General features: G+C 46.0%; 1 protein-coding gene across 7 annotated transcripts in view; it reads right to left on the reverse strand.

Moving 5' to 3' along the window:
• The window catches only part of PHACTR1 (phosphatase and actin regulator 1), a 261,903-nt gene that overhangs the window by 6,354 nt on the left and 237,155 nt on the right, over positions 1–18,394 (reverse strand). For all 7 annotated transcript variants that reach the window (XR_012644501.1, XM_074987675.1, XM_074987673.1 and 4 more), the window contains 2 exons: positions 7,343–7,483; positions 2,547–2,623 (listed from right to left, as the gene is read on the reverse strand). Coding sequence is in view for 6 of the 7 variants with exons in the window: in XM_074987675.1 (XP_074843776.1) it covers positions 2,547–2,623; positions 7,343–7,483 (218 nt within the window). In the remaining variant the exon portion in view is untranslated. The remainder of the gene's footprint in view (positions 1–2,546; positions 2,624–7,342; positions 7,484–18,394) is intronic.

An 18,394-nucleotide genomic window follows, 5' to 3' on the forward strand; every position in this document is an offset into this window, starting at 1 on the left:
CAGTGGCAGCTTCCAGAGCTTCTGAGCAGTCAGCTGCAGCAGGGGGGAAGCCAGTGAGGCAGGGAGCCCCAGAAGAGGAAGCCAGCAGGACAGGGAGACACCCACACACGCCACATGGGGGAAGTCAGCTTACAGGAGAGTTGGCGGGAGGGGCAACTGAGCCTGCCCTGCTGGAGCTGCATAGCTGCACTGAGAAGGAGGTAGCATGGGGAAGCAGTGGGGGGGGCGGGTCAACAATCATGGAGGAGCAGCAGCAGTGCATGGAGCTTGTCAGCTGAGGCAGGTAAATCCTGGGGATGGGCAGTGGGTTTGGGACTGAGAGGGTTTAAACCTGAGGAACGGAGGTTGGTTTGGGGCTGAAGGAGTTAAACCCGGGGATGGGTGGGGGGGATTTGGGGGTTGGGATGGATAACGCCTGGAGATGGAGGTAACTTAACTTTCTAACTAACACAAATCATTGCGTGTGCGCTGTTCTTAAAACGGGTGATAAAAAGCACGGTTTGACGTATTTATTAAGGACTGTCTCATATTCACGCACATCACGGCTCTTAAAGGATTGATTTTGTAACTGAATTGGCAAAAATGGCTCTTCTCGCTATTTCAGTTGCAGACCCCGGGCTAGGTGAGCTGAGAGAGTTTGGCACCTGTTAGAACTGGAGGTATCTCACTTCTGGTCACTGAATTTAGCAGGGCAAACTTAACTCTAGGACTAATACATGGAGGTCAAAACATTACATCAGAGGTGATTATGGGCTGTTGTGTGCAAGTACTAACCTGGAACTGGCCTAAACCTCATGGTTCAAAGACAGCTGCTTGTCTCTTGCAAATATATATGGATATTCTTATTTTTTAATATCTGACTCCACGTCTTTAAATATGACCATTAATGCTAGCTGGTGCATCATTTCTGCAAATGAATGGGTGCATAAAATACGCAACAATTTATGTATCTATATCTATCTAATAGGTCACTAAAGATCCATAGGATGCAAACATTACTTCAGCCTTAAGTAGTGTTCCCTCTATTTTTTATGGCTATGTGCAGAATGATTTTTGTTACGGGCACCAATACAGAGATGATGTATCACATAACAATAGTCATTTCACACATGGGCAGTGTGTGCCAGGGGCGGTGCTGAGGGGTTGAGATGGGGAAAGGGCTCAGAGCTGGGGCAGAGGGGTGAGGGCTCTGGCCTCTACCGGCCCTGGGGTAGGGCTGAGGATGAAAGGTTTGGACTGCAGGCTGCCTTGAGGAGAGAGGATTCCTGCCAGGCCTCTCTCACTGCAGCAGCTAGGCGTCAGGTGAGAGGTGTCTCTTCGTGGCCACCACATCTTCAGTAGGCACAGCATGGAGGGGTATCTGTCCCCCAGTCACAGCAGGGGCAGGCTAGCCTGGGTGGGGGCCAGGGAAGGGGCACCCATCTCCCGGCAGCAGCAGTTCTGGGGCAGTGGAGGGGGGAGCCGAGCACTGACCTGCCACAGCCAGACTGGGGGGAGGCCCCCCCGCCCCTTGCTCCCAGAACAGAGCAGCTACAGCCGGAGGGTGGTGGCCCTGCTGACCCCAGCCACAGAGGAGAGACCCCTCTACTCTAGCCCCAGCATGCAGCTGCCAGGGCAGCTCGATAGCAGGGCCAGTGGGCAGAGGCAGAGCTCTGTGTGGCCACCCTGCACTCCTGTGTGGGGCTTGTTAGGCAGCCGTGCAGCTGAGAGAGAACGCAGGCCTTATGCTTTTCCAGGGCATTCCTAAAGCACTAGCAGGAAGAGATTGACAGGAGACGGCTCTTTCTCAAAGTGAATTCCTCAAACTCTTATTTGAAGAAAAAATCTAAGAAAAATAAATGGAAGCATCTCACATGTGGCACTCGACTAACCCCAGAAGGCCTGATTTTCAGAGGCCCTGAATTCCAGGGCATTAGCACCCCTGAAAGGTACAGAATAGAAGCAGCGTGGACAATGGTGAGGGAAGCTTCCCAGTCCACCAATGTGCCTCAACCCGCAATTGTTACAGATGAGGGTGTTAGTTCAGTCACCTGGCTCACTCAGTCCTGGGCTTTCCTGCCTGCTCTGCCTACAAGGGATGTGCACTGGTGCCAGTTATAATGCCGAGCTGGATACTTCCTCCTGAACTGCCTATGGGAAGAACTGAAATGCAGAGACTAATAATAGAATAACCTGAGCACTCTGTAGGATTTGTGTTCATATTGCAGTACACGGAGGAGCTCTGCAGCAGGAAACGCTGTTATAACCTTCCTGCTCTCCTTTCCCTTCCGCACCCCAACACCATTTATTTTAGATACTAGCACAAGTGGAATGCAAAACAACCAGTCTGCTAAACAAGCAAAATAAGAAAAGAGATTCAGTATTGTTAGTGAGAGGACACACATCTGCATACCAGTCTGTAATCTTACCAGGGTGGTGGACGGATTGCGAGGGCTGTTTGTGCGTGGCTAGGTCCATGTTTGGGAAACAAGCTGCCTGTGTGTTTTGGAAATCAGCACGATTCATTGTTAAGCTTAAAACAAACAAACAGAAAAGTCTCAACCAACCTTGTTAGATGCTTGCTTAATTCATGAACCTCCATTTCAGTGCTTTTAAATTCATTGAGCTCTTTTCGAATGGCGGCCTGAAAATAATAAAGAAACAAGTATGTATACAAATTAAAAAGATCATAATAAGCTCACTTTTTATTCAAAACAGTCGTTTGCTCAACATGAAAGGGGCCATAAATGATGTTCTCCTTGGCAGAGGCTAAAGCATATAAAAGGCTCCTTAAAATGTTTTTAAAGGGAGATAAACCCGATCTAAAAATCAGGAGCAGAAGAATGTTTCAGTAGCTATCAGAAGGGTTAAGCCATTTGTAAACAATGCTGAAGTGGGTCCTACTTCTGGTCTCTCCATAAATATCACCAAAATGAGCCTACATATATGTTGCAAAGGAAAAGTAACAAAACATCCCCATAGACCAGATGAATGGCTGTCAAACTTGGACTATGTCTGCCTGAGCATAAGGGAGTGATTACCAGAGCTGAGTGTCCTCCACACCCAATGAGCTGCTGCTTATTCCTACTAAGCAGGGCGACCATCCACCCTGTTTTTCCCCAGGACAGTCCCTTATTTAAGCTGTTTCACAGGCATCCCAACTTTTTAAAGAAAATGGGTAAATTGTTGCGTATTTTGCAGGGCTCCTGGTCCCTGGCACCCAGTATCTTGAGGCAGCGGCCCTGCTGCCAGGGAGCTCTTCTGCTGGGCGGCTGCCAAATTCCCTGACACCCCAGGGAGGCAGCTCTCACTGCTGCTGAGCTTTGCTATGGGGCAACTGCCTCATTCCCTGGTGCCCCCATGCTGGGAGGTTGCGGAGCTCCCATCCTCCACCCCCCTCATCAGGAGGCTGGTGCCTCACTGCGGGGGCAGCAGTCCGCATCTCTGAGGAGCTCTGACATGGGACAGCAGCCCCCTATCACTGAAGGCCAGTGTCCCATATTTGCCATAGGGCAATGTGGTCACCCTAATATTAAGTCAGCCTCTAGGAGGCCCACAGGACCATCCCAGTCACACACAACTTGGGCAGCACAACGTACAAGCGAGTGAGAGATGCCAGCATCTGGAATTGCACCCACCGCAGACTGGAAGCCAGTGCAGAGCACAAAACATGCACACTAACGGTTTGTGTGGGTCCATTGCTTAAAAGGCAGACGGCCACGTTCTGTACTAGCCGAAAATTCAGAGTACTCTGCAAGACTGGTCCTATGTTGAGCACACGGCAGCTTCCGGTGTAGAAGTGCCAAAGACGACATGGGCAACTGTGGCTAAAGGAAACATTTTCAACAGTTTCCTAGTCCCACTAACCTGATGACTCAATGATCCTGCAGCCAAACAGATCTTCCAGGTTGGACTGCTTCATTATATACTTAAAACCCTATTCTTTGTGCCAAAAGAATGCCTTGCCGACGGCACAAACCAAAGGACGGAAATAGCACCAAATCCTAACATCCATGGCATTTCACCTAAATCCCTCAAGTCTTAATCCTTGCACCTTCCGTGGGTCAGGACTGTTGACTGTCCCTGTACTAAGTATGTCTGGTCTCCAGACAGTCTCACTGCCAAAGATCTAAACCCCCTTATCTTTGACTTCCTTGTTTTTTGTTGGTCTTACCAGTTTATGTTTCTAACCTTACTGCTGGATTAGGCACCCTTTTGCTCATGTGAGTAGCCCCACCAGTAAGTGCTGCTCATGGGAGTAGGGGCTATGTCTAAGGAAGTCTGCATTGTGTGAAAAAACAGCCCCCGGCCTGAACAACAAGTTTTAGCAATGAAGAACACCAGGAACCACGCTACAGTACTGCCCCTTGCTGGCAGCGGTTTTATCGTTGCGCTGGGTGAGCTCTTTCCCAGACTCAGAAGTGGCTCCACAGTGCACCTTGCAATGGTGCTGCAGCAGCACAGCTGCGCTGTTGTGAGGTGCATAGTGTAGACATAACCTAACAACCACTCAGGGACCTAAGCAGTTTTAAGGGTCCCCCAATCTTTAGCATGCTGAGGGCCCCCAGTGGGCTGGCAAGGCCTCTGATCTAGACAAGCCGTAAGTGCTCCTCTTTGCAAGCGCTGCAGAACTAGGTCCTTAGTGCATTTCAACTACATCTCCGTTGTTTTATTTACTTTAGAAATGACTGTTGGGCTGCGCCTCGTCCATCACTGAGTAGAATGGCCGTTTACGCAGCAGCTCAGGGTCCTGCCTTCGGCAGGCTGATTTGCTGCGTAAGTGACTGTGAAGGGCCACACGGGCAGTTGACTCCCACAAGGTCTAAAATCTATTATCTCACCTATTCCTGATCTATTGGTGAGATTTTAATGTGCCCCCTTTATTCCTCAGACTCTCACAGCTGGTAAAGAGGAAGTTGGACTGAACACAATTCTGCACATCCAGAATGTGGTGAGCAAGAGTCACTTGACAAACAGAAAATCCATTAGAAAAACATATTTTTGCAATAAATCTTCTCCCTGGCCTGCAAAGACAGTTATTGAATAGTAGCTGTGGAGGGGGAATAATCACCAATAGGGGAGTCTGGGTATTTTCAGAGCTGATTCCAATTTATTTTTCTATTTTTTTGTTTAAATGGTGGTGGAAGAGCCGGAACTGTAGATCCCAGGAATCAGGAGCCCATCTACAGGACCTGACCTCAGGCCAGATGAATAGATTTGTGCACTGTTGTATGCAGAAAGAACGTCAGCCCTTGTTTCCTCTGTTTTGCTGGAGGTTGGGCAAAGCAACTGCAAAAACTCAGTGATCCAGACTGGCCTTTTACATACATCAGAAATTAGGGGGCCAGCTCCATTTTTTTCATAGTTAATTTCTTTTTAATACTGGGACTTATCACTTTTATGCTACTTCTCAGTCACAGATCTACAAATATTTTATAAAACTAAACAAACATGATTATCCCCATTTTGCAAACAAGGAAAATAAAGTATTGATTCATCAAGTTACTTGACTAAGGGCTTGTTCACAAAGGAGAATTATATTAGCATAAGCTAAGGTGTGAATTGAGACTGATAGTTATCCCAACAGAATGCAGAGGATGGACAGCCTTATTCTTGAATAAATGTGGGTTTTTTTGGTTTGGTTTTCATTGCTTTAGAAGTGACTAAAGCTAATCTCAAGAAAGAACCATTTAAAGCGGAAGAACGGTAACATTTCTCTGGCCCATAGTCTTGTCCCGAGAACCACAACAGAAAGTTTAAATCTCTCTGTTTCACTTTGTGGACACTACCCGGTTGTCTCTGCTTGAAATACACATTGCACTGTAAGTAGTAGGACAAAGAAACAAGTGGAAGCAGCCTGAACTGTGAATACAGCCCCCCTTCTTTCTGCAACCTCAGTATGCTTCATGTAAGATCAGGGCATTAAGTCCTTTGCTACTAGTTCTCACCACAGACTCAATGGGGTGGTAGAATAAAGAGATAACTGACGTGCTAACACTCAAAAGAAGTGTAGTTGGCACAGAGAACTGCTTTTCTCAGTATATGTGGCAACAATAATTAGTTGGTTAAAAATATCTGGGGATGGGAGAAAGAACATAACATGAGAATGGCCATACTAGGTCAGACCATAGGTCCATCTAGTTCAGCATCCTGTCTTCCAACAGTGGCCAGTATCATATATATGCTTCAAAGGGAATGAACAGAACCAGATCATCATCAAGTGATCCAAAATCGTGTTCTATCCCTGTCTTGAGATAAAGATACTGGGTACAATTTTCTAAAGCAACTGAGTCCCAGTGGTTTTCTATAGGACAGGTGCTTTGGACAATTTTATCCATTGACACTTCGCACGAAAGAATTAGCTCAACATGTGCAACAGTTTTGGTGAGTGCCACTGGAGCACTGGTTCATTCATTAACACTGGTAGAATCGACCAGCACAACCAACTAGCACTCACAAATACAGGGGCAGTCAGCCGGGTCTTTTCCCCACATTCCCCTCTATTGCTGGTGTTATACCAGAGTAGCTCCATTGACTTCTCTGGCATTCATCCTGGTTTACTGGAGTTGGCAAATGAGGCTCAAAAGTCACAACAAGAAAACAAAATTAATTAACATAAGTGGAAAAGAAACAGAAAGCTCATCAGCTTGGGGTATGTCACAGCCCTGCAACCCTGGATGGTCAGTGCCCTCCCAAAGCACTTCCCTCTCTGCCTTGCAGCCAGCAGCTCTTAGGCTATGTCTATATTATCTGGAAGATCGATCTTCCAGGATTCAGTTTCGTGCACTTGGTGGAGATGTGCAAAACTGACCCCTGTACTCCTTACTCTCCCATCGACCTTCCTCAGTGAGCAAGGCCAGATAAGTCGATTCTAGCTATGCAATTGCCTTAGTTAGAATGGTGTATCTGCAATCGACTTACCTGCCTACTGTAGACCAAGCCTAAGCCTTGGTATTCACAAAAGCTGTACTATTGTAGCTATGTAGGTATAGTTAAAGCAGTGCAATCCCTCTAGTGTTGAAGAAGTTATTTACCAGTATAAAAGTAGTTAAACCAGTATAGTTTATTCCTGCCTGGAAGGAAAATAAGTTATACTGATATAAAGCACTTTATATAGGTGTATCCGGAGTCACAGTAGAGAAAGTTCTGGCATAATTATATCAATTAAAATTACATTCTTATCCAGCATAGTTATACAAGTACAAAATCAGTGGATAGGCCAGACATCATAACCTATCCCGTGGACACCTTTGGAAGAAGACAGAATTGAAGTCAGGCCTTTGTTCATTGTGCTGGGTCACACCCACATTATGGAACTATTATGGATAGTTCTACTACTTCCTGCTAGGATGCCTTGGCTTACTTTGTCCGCAGCTGAGAGTCGCGTCCAGGGTTTGTCCGCCCTCCTGTCATAATCCTGAGCATCTGCCACTTCCACATAGTCACTGAAGCGGATGAGGATCTTTTTCTCACGCAGCTCTTCCACTGTGGGCCTTTGGCTCAGCTGCAGGAAGAGGGGGAGAAAGAGCACCAAAACTTAATTCCTCCCTGTCCCCCAGTGCTATTAACTGAATTATTTCACATAATGGTAGTATGCCCCGAAGGAAACACGGCCACTTCATTGATTTTAATTACCTCCTTCATAGGCACTGGCTGGAAGATGAGCCATTATTTTGCCTTCTGTAGACTACAGCTGAGGGTGTTCTAGAGCTGGAGTACCTGGTTGCAGGAGGATCCCTCAGTAGCATGGAGCTGGTACAGCAAGTTATATGCCATTCCCCCTACAGCTGGAGTAGGGGCATTAGATTGGGGAGGGCTGTGGCTGAAACATCCCTATGCTTCACCAATCCCTAGCCGCTGGTGATACCCAGCAGAAGTCAACCTAAGGCCAGAGTCTGGCCTAGCACACAACAGGCAAAGGAAGATCAGGAAAGCACAACGTAACTAGCCACATTCATGCACCTCCAAGGGAGACGTGACATCCTGATTGTTACAGTATCAGGGCCTTTGCCTTATATAGGCAACTTTACCCCTGCGCCCCACCCTCCCCAAAAAAGTCCCAATATTTGACACTTTCTATTTGCTCATCTAAGCACCTCCCCACCCCCCATGCCCACTCCTGGGTTGTGAGGTATGCTCTTGTGCTACAACGCAGGCTGCAGGCTGTTGAAGTGAGCCAACCCCTTTCTGATTTATGATCTAAAGGTGACAAAGCACCATTACTTACCACTGTAATAGCTCATGGAAAGGAAGGCAAGATGGCTTTTACTCATTCAGCTTTTCACTTTATGCTTTAGTTTGATTTTATGTCACAGTATATTTGATTTTTTAACAGATTACAGAGTACAAGCAAAAATGGTCAGGCATGTATTGCATCATGGCAAGAAGCCATCTTCCTTGTTCCAAAGTAATATTTCTGAGCTCTGCAGAAATGTAGGCTACCCATGCTTAAAAACACAAATCAAAAATAATATGCCCAGAGTCCACATACAGTACACCATAGTTAACTATGCATATGTATCCAAGGCCAGAATTTGGTTGCAAGGGACTTATTCTACTTGACTGCACAGAATTTCTATTAATGTGAAATGGAATTCTGTGCACTTTTCTAAAGAATACATATTTTATTTAGTCAAGTATATATATGAATGATGCAAGCAGTTGTGTTAATACTGAATTAAATGAACAGTATGTAAGAAAATACATACACTAAAGGTCCAATACCGATTTTAAGTTGGCCATGTTTCCCACACAAACAGGTTTTTGGCACAAAATGCTTTTTAGATACATCAGTTACAACATATAATATTACACTGTTGACCAAAAAATCAGAAATGGTGAACACTACACACGTGTAACACAGCTGAGCTAATTGTACTGGGATGATCTCGACTTTCGCATTTCTCAGCTGTTGATTAAAAGGGTCAAATAAGCCAAAAGGCAATTTTTTAAAACACATCTAAGTGACTTAGGAGCCTAAGTTCCATATTTAAAACAGATTTAGGCTCCGATCCTCAAGGTATTTAGTCGGTCAATCAATACAAGTTAAGTGCCTAAATGCCACTGAGGCTCTATCTGGCCTGTACATACTTCCCAGCCAAAATTTTAGGGACTTTCAATGAGATTTAGGCTCCTGTGTGCCAACATGGTTTTTAAAAATCACTCAGATGGCTCTGGAACTGTACCTTTTGTTACTTCCTTTCTGCATTAAGTTTTTCCTCAAGGTTGCATTTCCTAAACTTTTTCAAAGTACAAAGATAATAAAAGCCCATTCTTCATAACAATGCCATTTCAATGACTCCAGTTAAGCTTTGGTATGCACACCTCACTCAGGCGTGAATACAGTGAATTCATATGTTTGCTGCCGCTACTGTATGGATGCCAATGCTTCTGTGTAAGGCTGATTAACAGGGAAAGACTGTATTGGTTTACAACAGGAGAATGAAGGGTTTATCTGCAGAATATTGCTGGTGCAGCCAAAATTGCAGAGAGCCTCAAAGCAGATATTTCCTCACACACCATGTTTTGATGTGAACTCAGCATTTTATGAGGGGACTTTTGTGGTGTACTTCACTTACAAGCACTTTTACACAAATTGTACTAACAGTGCCTTCAGAACCATAGCTACTCCTTGTGCCCAATTCCATGCTCAGGAATAACCACAGACAGTGGGCATGCCTGATGGGGTGGGGAAATGCACATTGTGATGTCACAGTGCAGCTTCATTAAACCCTGCTAAGAACATCCTAGGGCATATTGTTTTTGGAAAATAACAAACAACATCTCAGTGTATACAATTTATTTATTTATTTATTTTTTTGCTAGTTTTGCAAACTGTTTGTTCCAGACAATAACACAAACTCAGTGCTTTGTCAGACAAGCTGAAAAGAAAAGCGTGTATAAAGCACAACTGGTACTGCCCACACTGCAGAGATAAACAAAACGTGCTAAGGAGCCATTTATAGCCTATATCAGGTTCATAAACTGTTGCTGAACTTTCCCCTCCCCTCCATCTGCAAAAGCAAGAAAAACAAAAAATGTTTGGGCTATAACCGTGGTTACTTTTATCTTGTGGTCTTTCTCTCTGTTTATTACAGTTCATATGAAATATGAGTGTGAATTATGCATTAGTGGTTATGCACCTGTGAAAATAATAAAGAAACAAATGCCATCAAGTATGTACACATTACGGCATTACTGTTCAGGCAGCTTTTCAGCAGTTAAACGTGAGTCTCTCTCCTCTACATTTCTACCTAAACCACAAATGAATCAGTCGGAAAATACCGAGGCGCCCTCCCACTCCCCATTTAAATAATACCAAGGCTGGAACCAAAAGCCAGGAAATTCAAAGACAAGGCTGACACTCCATCTTTTATTTGCGTCAACGTTTCCCCCACCACATGAATTAAGGATGAAGTGCCAGTGTTCTCTTTTCAATTCTCAGCTCATGACAGACCCTGGTCCCTATTTAAAAGTAGGATATTATTTTTGGGTATCTATACAGTAGGGGATGACATCTGATCAAGAGATGAAAGCCTGTAAGCTAAATGCAGTTTTTAAAATCTGGATTCAAAGGAAACACCGAGGTCAATCTTTTCAGATTTGGCTGATAAATGACGACAGTAGTTTTGTGACGAGGGAAGGCCTCTTTTTTTAATACTCTTGTTTTTCTTTCTTAGCTCCTTGCCCGTTTTCAACATTTAACCTGGTTTAATATTTGGGGGATGTTGCCATACTAAATAATGTACTTATTTTTCTTGCAGGAGGCAGACGTGATGATGCCGTTTGATGCACCATGCAGTGCCAAGCTGATGGGTGGTTACATGGGTGGGTGGCACATCTCACATGTCAAGGGGGAGCAGGTGCCAAGAAGCATCAGGGCCATGGAACTTGGAAGTTTACTTCACTGAGGTTCGTTAGCTCAAAATTGCAACAATGACTTGAACAGTTTAGGCGTAGGGCTCCTAGGTTCTGTGGTAATATGAATAATAATAATTAAACATCTACATACAAATAATATGTTTACTCACAGAAAATACTTCGTATGTTAAACCAAATATGGATTGGATAATAATAAATAAGAGATTACTACAAAGAACATGTATGCTATAGATAGAAAGCAATAAATGAGACTTAAATACCTCAGTAACATACCGATTGGTTAGCAGTTCATCTTGGGGCTCTGTTTCTCTTAAGTCCTGCTTTTTACAGTCTCTCTCAAGGCCCAGTACGGGACAGGATGAGCACCTCTTGTGCACTGCTAAGCATCAGCGGCTCCCAGTGGGACTGATTCACCAAGTTGCAGGGAATCCTCCAGTCCTTCAGGATGCTCAGGACTTGGCAGGACTGGGTTCGTAAGCAGAAAACCAATATATGCCACTTCCGTGCTTGTCCATGGCAATGTCATTGACATTATTTGCTCTGAGACCTTTGGTGGGAATTTGTTTTATATCTTACGAGCTACCATGTCTTGGGTCAAAAATAACAAATTAGTGGACAACTAGAAAAACTGATGACTGCCTCTTCATAATAGTCAGGTAGGTTATGCAACCATTATAAAACAGTGAAACCTGCCTGAAGCATTCAGTCAAGAGTCAAAGGTAACTAAAGGAAGGTGGTCTACCAATAAAGATGGAGAATTGTACCCAGGGGATGAGGTCCTGGCTTCATCAAGTCAATGGAAGTTTTGCTACAGACTTTAATAAAGCTAAGCTTTCCCCAGTGCCATTAGGGATGATTTGGGGCAGTGTTTTAGGATGGTAAGTTTCCTAGTACAGGTGTCACTGTAAATAACTGGAATTAGCCCTAAAAAATTTTTAAGCAACATAAAATACGGGCAGAGGGAATTCTCATTGCTCCCATGTTTGATGGCAAAGTGTGTGCATCTTTCCCTCCTTTGGGGGTGTACACAGGTCTCTCTGTGGTTATGTCTACACTGTGCTCCGCAGTCTAAACACAGCCTGTGCGCCTACATATTGGTGTATCAGTGAGTGTAACCCCTTGGGCTGGATATTGCTCTCACATTAGGGAAATCTGGGGGAAGTCCCCTGAAGTCAATAGAGTTCCCTCAATATCCATGAGATGAGAAACCCACCCTCCGCATAGGGGTGCGGGTGGGGAGAGAAGAAAGCTCTTCCAATGTTGTCGGATACACTGAAGAGAAACAGCTAATTTCAACTTTTGATAACAAACCCATTTGCGAGCAAAAACAAAACCAATGCTGTCTCCTCAGGCTGGCAAACTAAACCACTGATACCCCATATAGCTGAGACTGAGGTATCAGCAAGCTTCTACTGGTTGTGAAACTAAATGCCAAACGTGCACCATATCTCCAATGTGACAGCAGTTGAGAGCTTGTTTGCACAAGCAATTCATGGGGAAGTTAGCGTGAAATAGCAAGGAAGTGACTTTAAAGTGCAATAGTTATTTAGTACTTGCTCCTCATGTGTACACTCGCATTCTGTGCTGAAAGCACCTTTGGGAGGTTTGTATTAATCCACTTCCAAAGCAGATCGACCCGTATCTACCAAGGATCTGTTAGTGTGGAGTAAGAGTGTCAACCGGGCAAGCTAGTGCAAAATAGCTCTCCTGTACTAAGATATTGTGGACCTTTCCCCTGAGACAGACAAGCCCTAACACTGCTGTATCCTGTTACTTATTCATCATCTTCTTTATCACCGGAGCACATTACGGTGTAATGGCTATTTATTGGAAGCAACAGAATTTTAAGGCAGAGAGCCCAAAATGAGCAGCTTGTGTGCATGCGCACACAGGCACAGACACACAGAGCCTCTTTGTGATGAGACATGGGTCTGTGTAGACCTAACAAAGGGGAAGGGTGTGATGCAAGTGGTCCCAAGCCTTCCTGTCTCTTGGGTAACAACTGTGATCTATCTAAATAGTAACCACTCTGTTTTTACCTACCCCGTTTTTCCCTCAGACTGGGGGTACACGTCTCAAGAACTCATTATTTCTAACACCTGGCACTGATCCGGTCCAGGGGAAATCAGCTCAGGACATGACTGAACAGCAAGATGTTTCCCAGCAAGGTGTAGGCTTGCTTTTCAGTGAATGCAGCATTCAGCTCTGCTGGGCAGGTGTTTAACAGCAGGTAAGGTTTCAGAGGGAATTTAATATGTGACCTTTAGGAAACAAGCACAGATGATATTTTTTTGTTGTCACTGTTCCTGACCTTGCACTTTGCAAAGTTATTCAAGTATCTACAGTAGCAGAAAGTAAACAGTAAGTGGTGGTGGGAAAATGCAGCATTGTGCTATTGTGGAAGGGAATGAAGGGGAAAAGGTGGCCCAATGCCTCCTCTCTGAATCACTGCTTTATAGCACGGCTCCTTTGTCTACACTATGATTCTACTACCGGAGTACAAGTTCTGACGGGCAGATTTAATTTCATACTCTCCCATGGATACCATTGAGCCAGGGCATGAATACTCACTTGTTATTGTCTAAACATTATTATTTAGCAATGTTATGAATTTCTTCTGTACTTCCAATCAAGAAACAGCTGTGGAACATCTTCAGTGCAGACTCCTGGCCATTATTTCTTCTCCTTCCACGTAAGCAGCAGCTATTGGGAAACTGGGTAAGAACAGAATAACCTGGACACAATGGCAACTCTACTTGCCAACTCACTTTCCACCAAAATTCATACACCAGCAACGAATGATGAATTCCTCGCAGCGTTTCCCAGTGACTCACCATCTCTAGATAAAGGTTACTCACTCATCATCAGAATGCCTCGAGCTGGACCCTGCACAGTCACACTCTTCCGAAATGCCTGTGGTGCAGGTCAGATGGGGAAGGAAGTTTCTAGAAGTGGCATCAGCTGGAGGGTAACCTTCCTTGTGGCTCTGAATGGCTGGAGGGCAAGGCTATACAATGGCTGTGCAGTGTGCCAACCCCTCCCCTTCTTTCAATTACCCCCTCAAGTATGAAAGCGAGGTTAGGAGGAAGAGAGGAAGATGGGGCAGGGAGCATGAACATGCAGAGTCCATTTTGAGGAACTCCCATTACAGGTGAGAGGAGTAAACCTAATTATTTTAAGTGTTCTCTGCACATCTGGGGAGTCTGTCAAGCACTAGTATTGTCTCTGGATGGTAGGATGAGGTGATCTTCTTAAACAGAGATGGTCAAAAGTTTTTACCAAATTGTGGCACTTACTTCCTCTTGCTTTTTGAGTGGCAGCCACTATCATCAATGAATTTGGAGCTGGATACATCTGGCAGGATGGGAATCCACAGGACACAGCTAGTAGAGCTTCTCTGGCATTTTAAAAATGGCCTGGCTGGAATAATGGATTGAACCAGGTACTTATTGCAGATGCTAATAAACCACCTAGAGCAGGCAGGGTAATCTCAGTCCTAGGACGTGAATCCAGAAGACTGAAAACCAAGTGTGGCATTTCCTCTGAAGTTATCAAAGTGGGGGATCAGAAAAACGGCAGGGCAGAGGCACTCGGCTTGGACCCTGGTTTCTTTGCTGTCTTGAATTGTGACTTATCAGATCCTTCGGTGGAACCTCCCCGCACCAATAAAATTAAAAGTAATGCAGAACTAATTAGAACCTCATTAAGGCAGCCGCACTGGGAATGATCCAAAAGCCTGGCAAGGGTCCTGGACCATCTGTTCCCATAGCTGGATGGAACAAAGGACATTTGTGTGCCATGGCCTGACATTCAGAGCTGCAAGGGGAAGGGCAGGAGCCGCACAAGTGCTCTCCAATGGAAACTACTAACAGCAGGTTCTGATCCCTCAAGATGCGCTGTCTGTTCACCCCAAGCATGATGCAGAGGCCACTTGAAGGAGGACGTGCACTTATGGCCCTATTTTCAATTAGAAGCTGCAGGAAAGGCTGAGGCATGACAGCTGGGCAAGTATTTAAACTCTCATGGGCCAAGGAAGCTTGCATGGTGGTGAGCACTATGTAAATGACGAACAAGCCATGTGTGCATATAATTAAATCCACAGAAACTGGAATTCGATTGCCAGCAGGACAGAGGCAAAAACACAGTTCACAAAACCAAAGTGAACTGTTTGTGAGTTAGGCTATTAGCATTTGAGCTATACAGGAAACAGCTGCTGCTTTTCCAGTTGCTAAGAAGGAGAAGGAGACGGAAACAATTTGTACAAACTCCCCAAACAGTCCTGTGATGTTCAGCTGCAGCCTCGGCTGCTTTCCCTCACCATCCTGGAAGTCCGGGATGCTTCCTGCTAACCCACTCGTTCCCTGGCTCACCTGCATTTTCCCTGCTACGAAGTTTCTGATCCATCTGCAGTGCCCCGGACCATTGTTGCACGCTTCAGGACTCCCACACGTGCCTCAGTTCAACCCCAGGAGACGGGGATTGTGCTACTCTGTCCCTGGTCTGGATCTATGTCTGTGAGAGATTTATTTCAGGTTTTAGACTTACAGTAAATCTAAGTTGCTGTCTGGATAACACTGAGGATTTCTGTGCAATGGAGCTTGCAAAATCGTAGAATCATAGGCAGGCCTGCTGATGGGGGGTCGGGGGGATGACAGTAAAGGGGGCAATTGTGCCTGGGCCCAACATTTCAAAGGGGCCCAGAGCTCTAGCCTGATGTAGCAGTGCTGACTGCTGGAGTTCTGGGCCCCTTTGAAATGCTGTGGAGTGCTGTACCTCAAAATATCATCTAGTGCAGCCCTCTGCACTCATGGCAGGTCTAAGTATTAGTCATCAGCACTCCTTTGCAATCATTTCTGGGCTGACAAAATGTCCGTATTAGAAATGTAACCTTTAAGAATTTGCACAGGAGGTAAAGTCTCATGTCACCACAGTGTGCTATGTTGCAATTCAACATCATCATGCTAGGGTACAAAGGCTATGTCTACGTGTCAGAGCTATTTCAGAATACCTCGGTGCCCCAAAATAGCTACTCCAGGTCTTTGAAACGTGCCCATTATTTTGAAATATTTTTTTCTGACATAACAGGTGCACTATTTCGGCATCCCTGTACTCCTCATTGGAGGAGGAGTACAGGATGCCTCAAAATAGTGCTTTATTTTGACATTTGGCGCTGTTTAGACAGCACCAAATGCTGACATAGCCTATTTCAAATTACACTTGAAATAAGCTATGCATTTTGCAAATTGCATAGCTTATTCTGTGTTTAGCTTGCTGTGTAGACATAGCCAAAATGACCAGCTCTGCAAGATTTTCAAGGATGCTTACAGAGGTTCCACAGCCACAGGCATGTTATGCATGGTGCATAGTGTTGGCAGGGACACCAGTTGGACAGTAGGTTTGCCCAGAAGGGTGTGTTTTGGCAGGGAAGGGGCAGTTTGTCTTAGACCTCCCACTTTACAGGGCCCCCAGACTGAAGGGGTTTGCGATCTGGAGCACGTGGTCACAACACCATTCAGGTTTGGCTCAGTAGCTCCTTGATGGAGAGGCAACTGTGCCAAACCTGAGTGGGGTTTTGATGCTGTACACAAACCACTGGAAGGTGAGCACGGTTCACATGAACAATTTCTGGTGGCCCACTGGACATTTTAATGTCTGAAGCGGAACTGTTTCATTGAAGATGAGGCGGGGGGGGCATCTCTCAAAACCGGATGGGAAACAACACGTGCATTTAATGTCCTTTCCATTAGAAGCTTTAGCATGGGTGCTACAGAACCATCTTGTCCCACTGCTGTTAGATATACAATGCTACTTGACTTCAACTCCGCAGGAGCGAAGCCGTCAGGGAGCTGCAGACAGGGGAGTTTAAGAGGGAGGAGAGCAAGTGAGCCCCCCGCTGAAGAAGCGACCAGGTGAGAGTGCTGATCTCTGGGTGAGTGAGCGTGTGCTTTAACTGCCGGCATTTGAACTGCCATTTTGATTCCAGGTGGGGGGAGTTTCAGTTTCAGTTTCAGTGGCAGTTGGGACTGCCTGCCCAACCTTTTGCTCCCTTGATCAGCCTTCCCCTGTGTGACTCATAGGGGGAGGGCCTGAGAGAGGCCAGCCGGCTTAAAAGCCAGAGGCAGGAGCGACCAGAGGAGGGAAGCGGACAGGGAGCTGCAGACAGGGGAGTTTAAGAGGGAGTGTGACAGAGAGGACTATAATGGTTAGGAAGACCCGCAACACCTGTGCCAGCACTACTGCTGTCTCCTCCACTTGTGCCTGTAGCCAGACAGACTGCCTGACCATGGATGTTTCTACCCAGATCCTGGTGTGGTTCTGCCAGGACTGTGGCTTGCCCTTCCCACTTACTGATACCCAGGCTGAGGGGAATATTCAGTGTGGAAGGTGCCTGCTGGTGGAGTCTCTCAGGTGGCAGGTGGGGGAGCTACAGGAGGAGGTGGCCAGGTTGAGGAGTATCCGAGTCCATGAGCAGTTCCTGGATAGTATTCAGGTGGAGACTGCGGAGGTAACTGTCCCAGTGCACAGGACGGCTGATAAACCACTGGAGGAGGTGGACCAGGGTGGACACTGGCAGCTGGTTACTTCTCGCAGTGGGCAGTGTCCCACCCCTGCTCAGAACCCTCCCACCGTGATACTGGAAAATCGTTATGCTGTACTCAACACAGGAGACCAAGAATTACCCCGTACAGAAGAGGAGAAGCCTCGTACCCCCAAGGCTGGGAAGTCTACTGCCACCCCTGCAAGAAGGAAACGTAGAGTAGTGGTGGTTGGAGACTGTCTTCTGAGGGGGACGGAGGCGCCCATCTGTCGCCCTGACATTTCCTCTCGGGAGGTGTGCTGCCTGCCGGGGGCCTGTATCCAAGACGTTACGCAGGCACTGTCAAGGATTATCCTGCTACTGACTACTATCCCATGCTTCTCATCCATGTGGGCACTAATGATACTGCGAGGTGTGACGCTGAGCAGGTCAAGAGTGACTTCAGGGCTCTGGGGGCATGGGTCAGGGAGTTTGGGGCGCAGGTGGTATTCTCTTCAATCCTGCCTGTCAGCGGTAGGGGCCCAGGCAGAGACAGGTGTATCCTAGAAGTGAATGCTTGGTTGTGTAGATGGTGTCACCAGGAAGGCTTTGGTTTCTTTGACCACGGGATCCTTCTCCGGGAAGGACTGCTAGGCAGAGATGGCGTTCACCTTTCGAGGAGGGGGAAGACCATATTCGGACACAGGCTGGCTAACCTAGTGAGGAGGACTTTAAACTAGGTTCGATGGGGGCAGGGAAGCAAAGCCTGCAGGTAAGTGGAGAGCATGGATACCTGGGAGATGAACTTGAAATGGGAGGGAGTATGGGCTACACTGGGAGAGCAAAAAGAGGGCCAGGGCAAAACTGGGAGGCAAGACCAAATCAATGTCTGAGATGCCTATATACAAATGCAGTAAGTATGGGAAATAAACAAGAAGAATTGGAAGTACTAATAAATGAATACAACTATGATATCGTTGGCATCACAGAAACTTGGTGGGATAATACTCATGATTG

This window comes from Carettochelys insculpta, chromosome 2 (assembly GCF_033958435.1).
Source record: "Carettochelys insculpta isolate YL-2023 chromosome 2, ASM3395843v1, whole genome shotgun sequence".
Taxonomy (NCBI): domain Eukaryota; kingdom Metazoa; phylum Chordata; order Testudines; family Carettochelyidae; genus Carettochelys; species Carettochelys insculpta.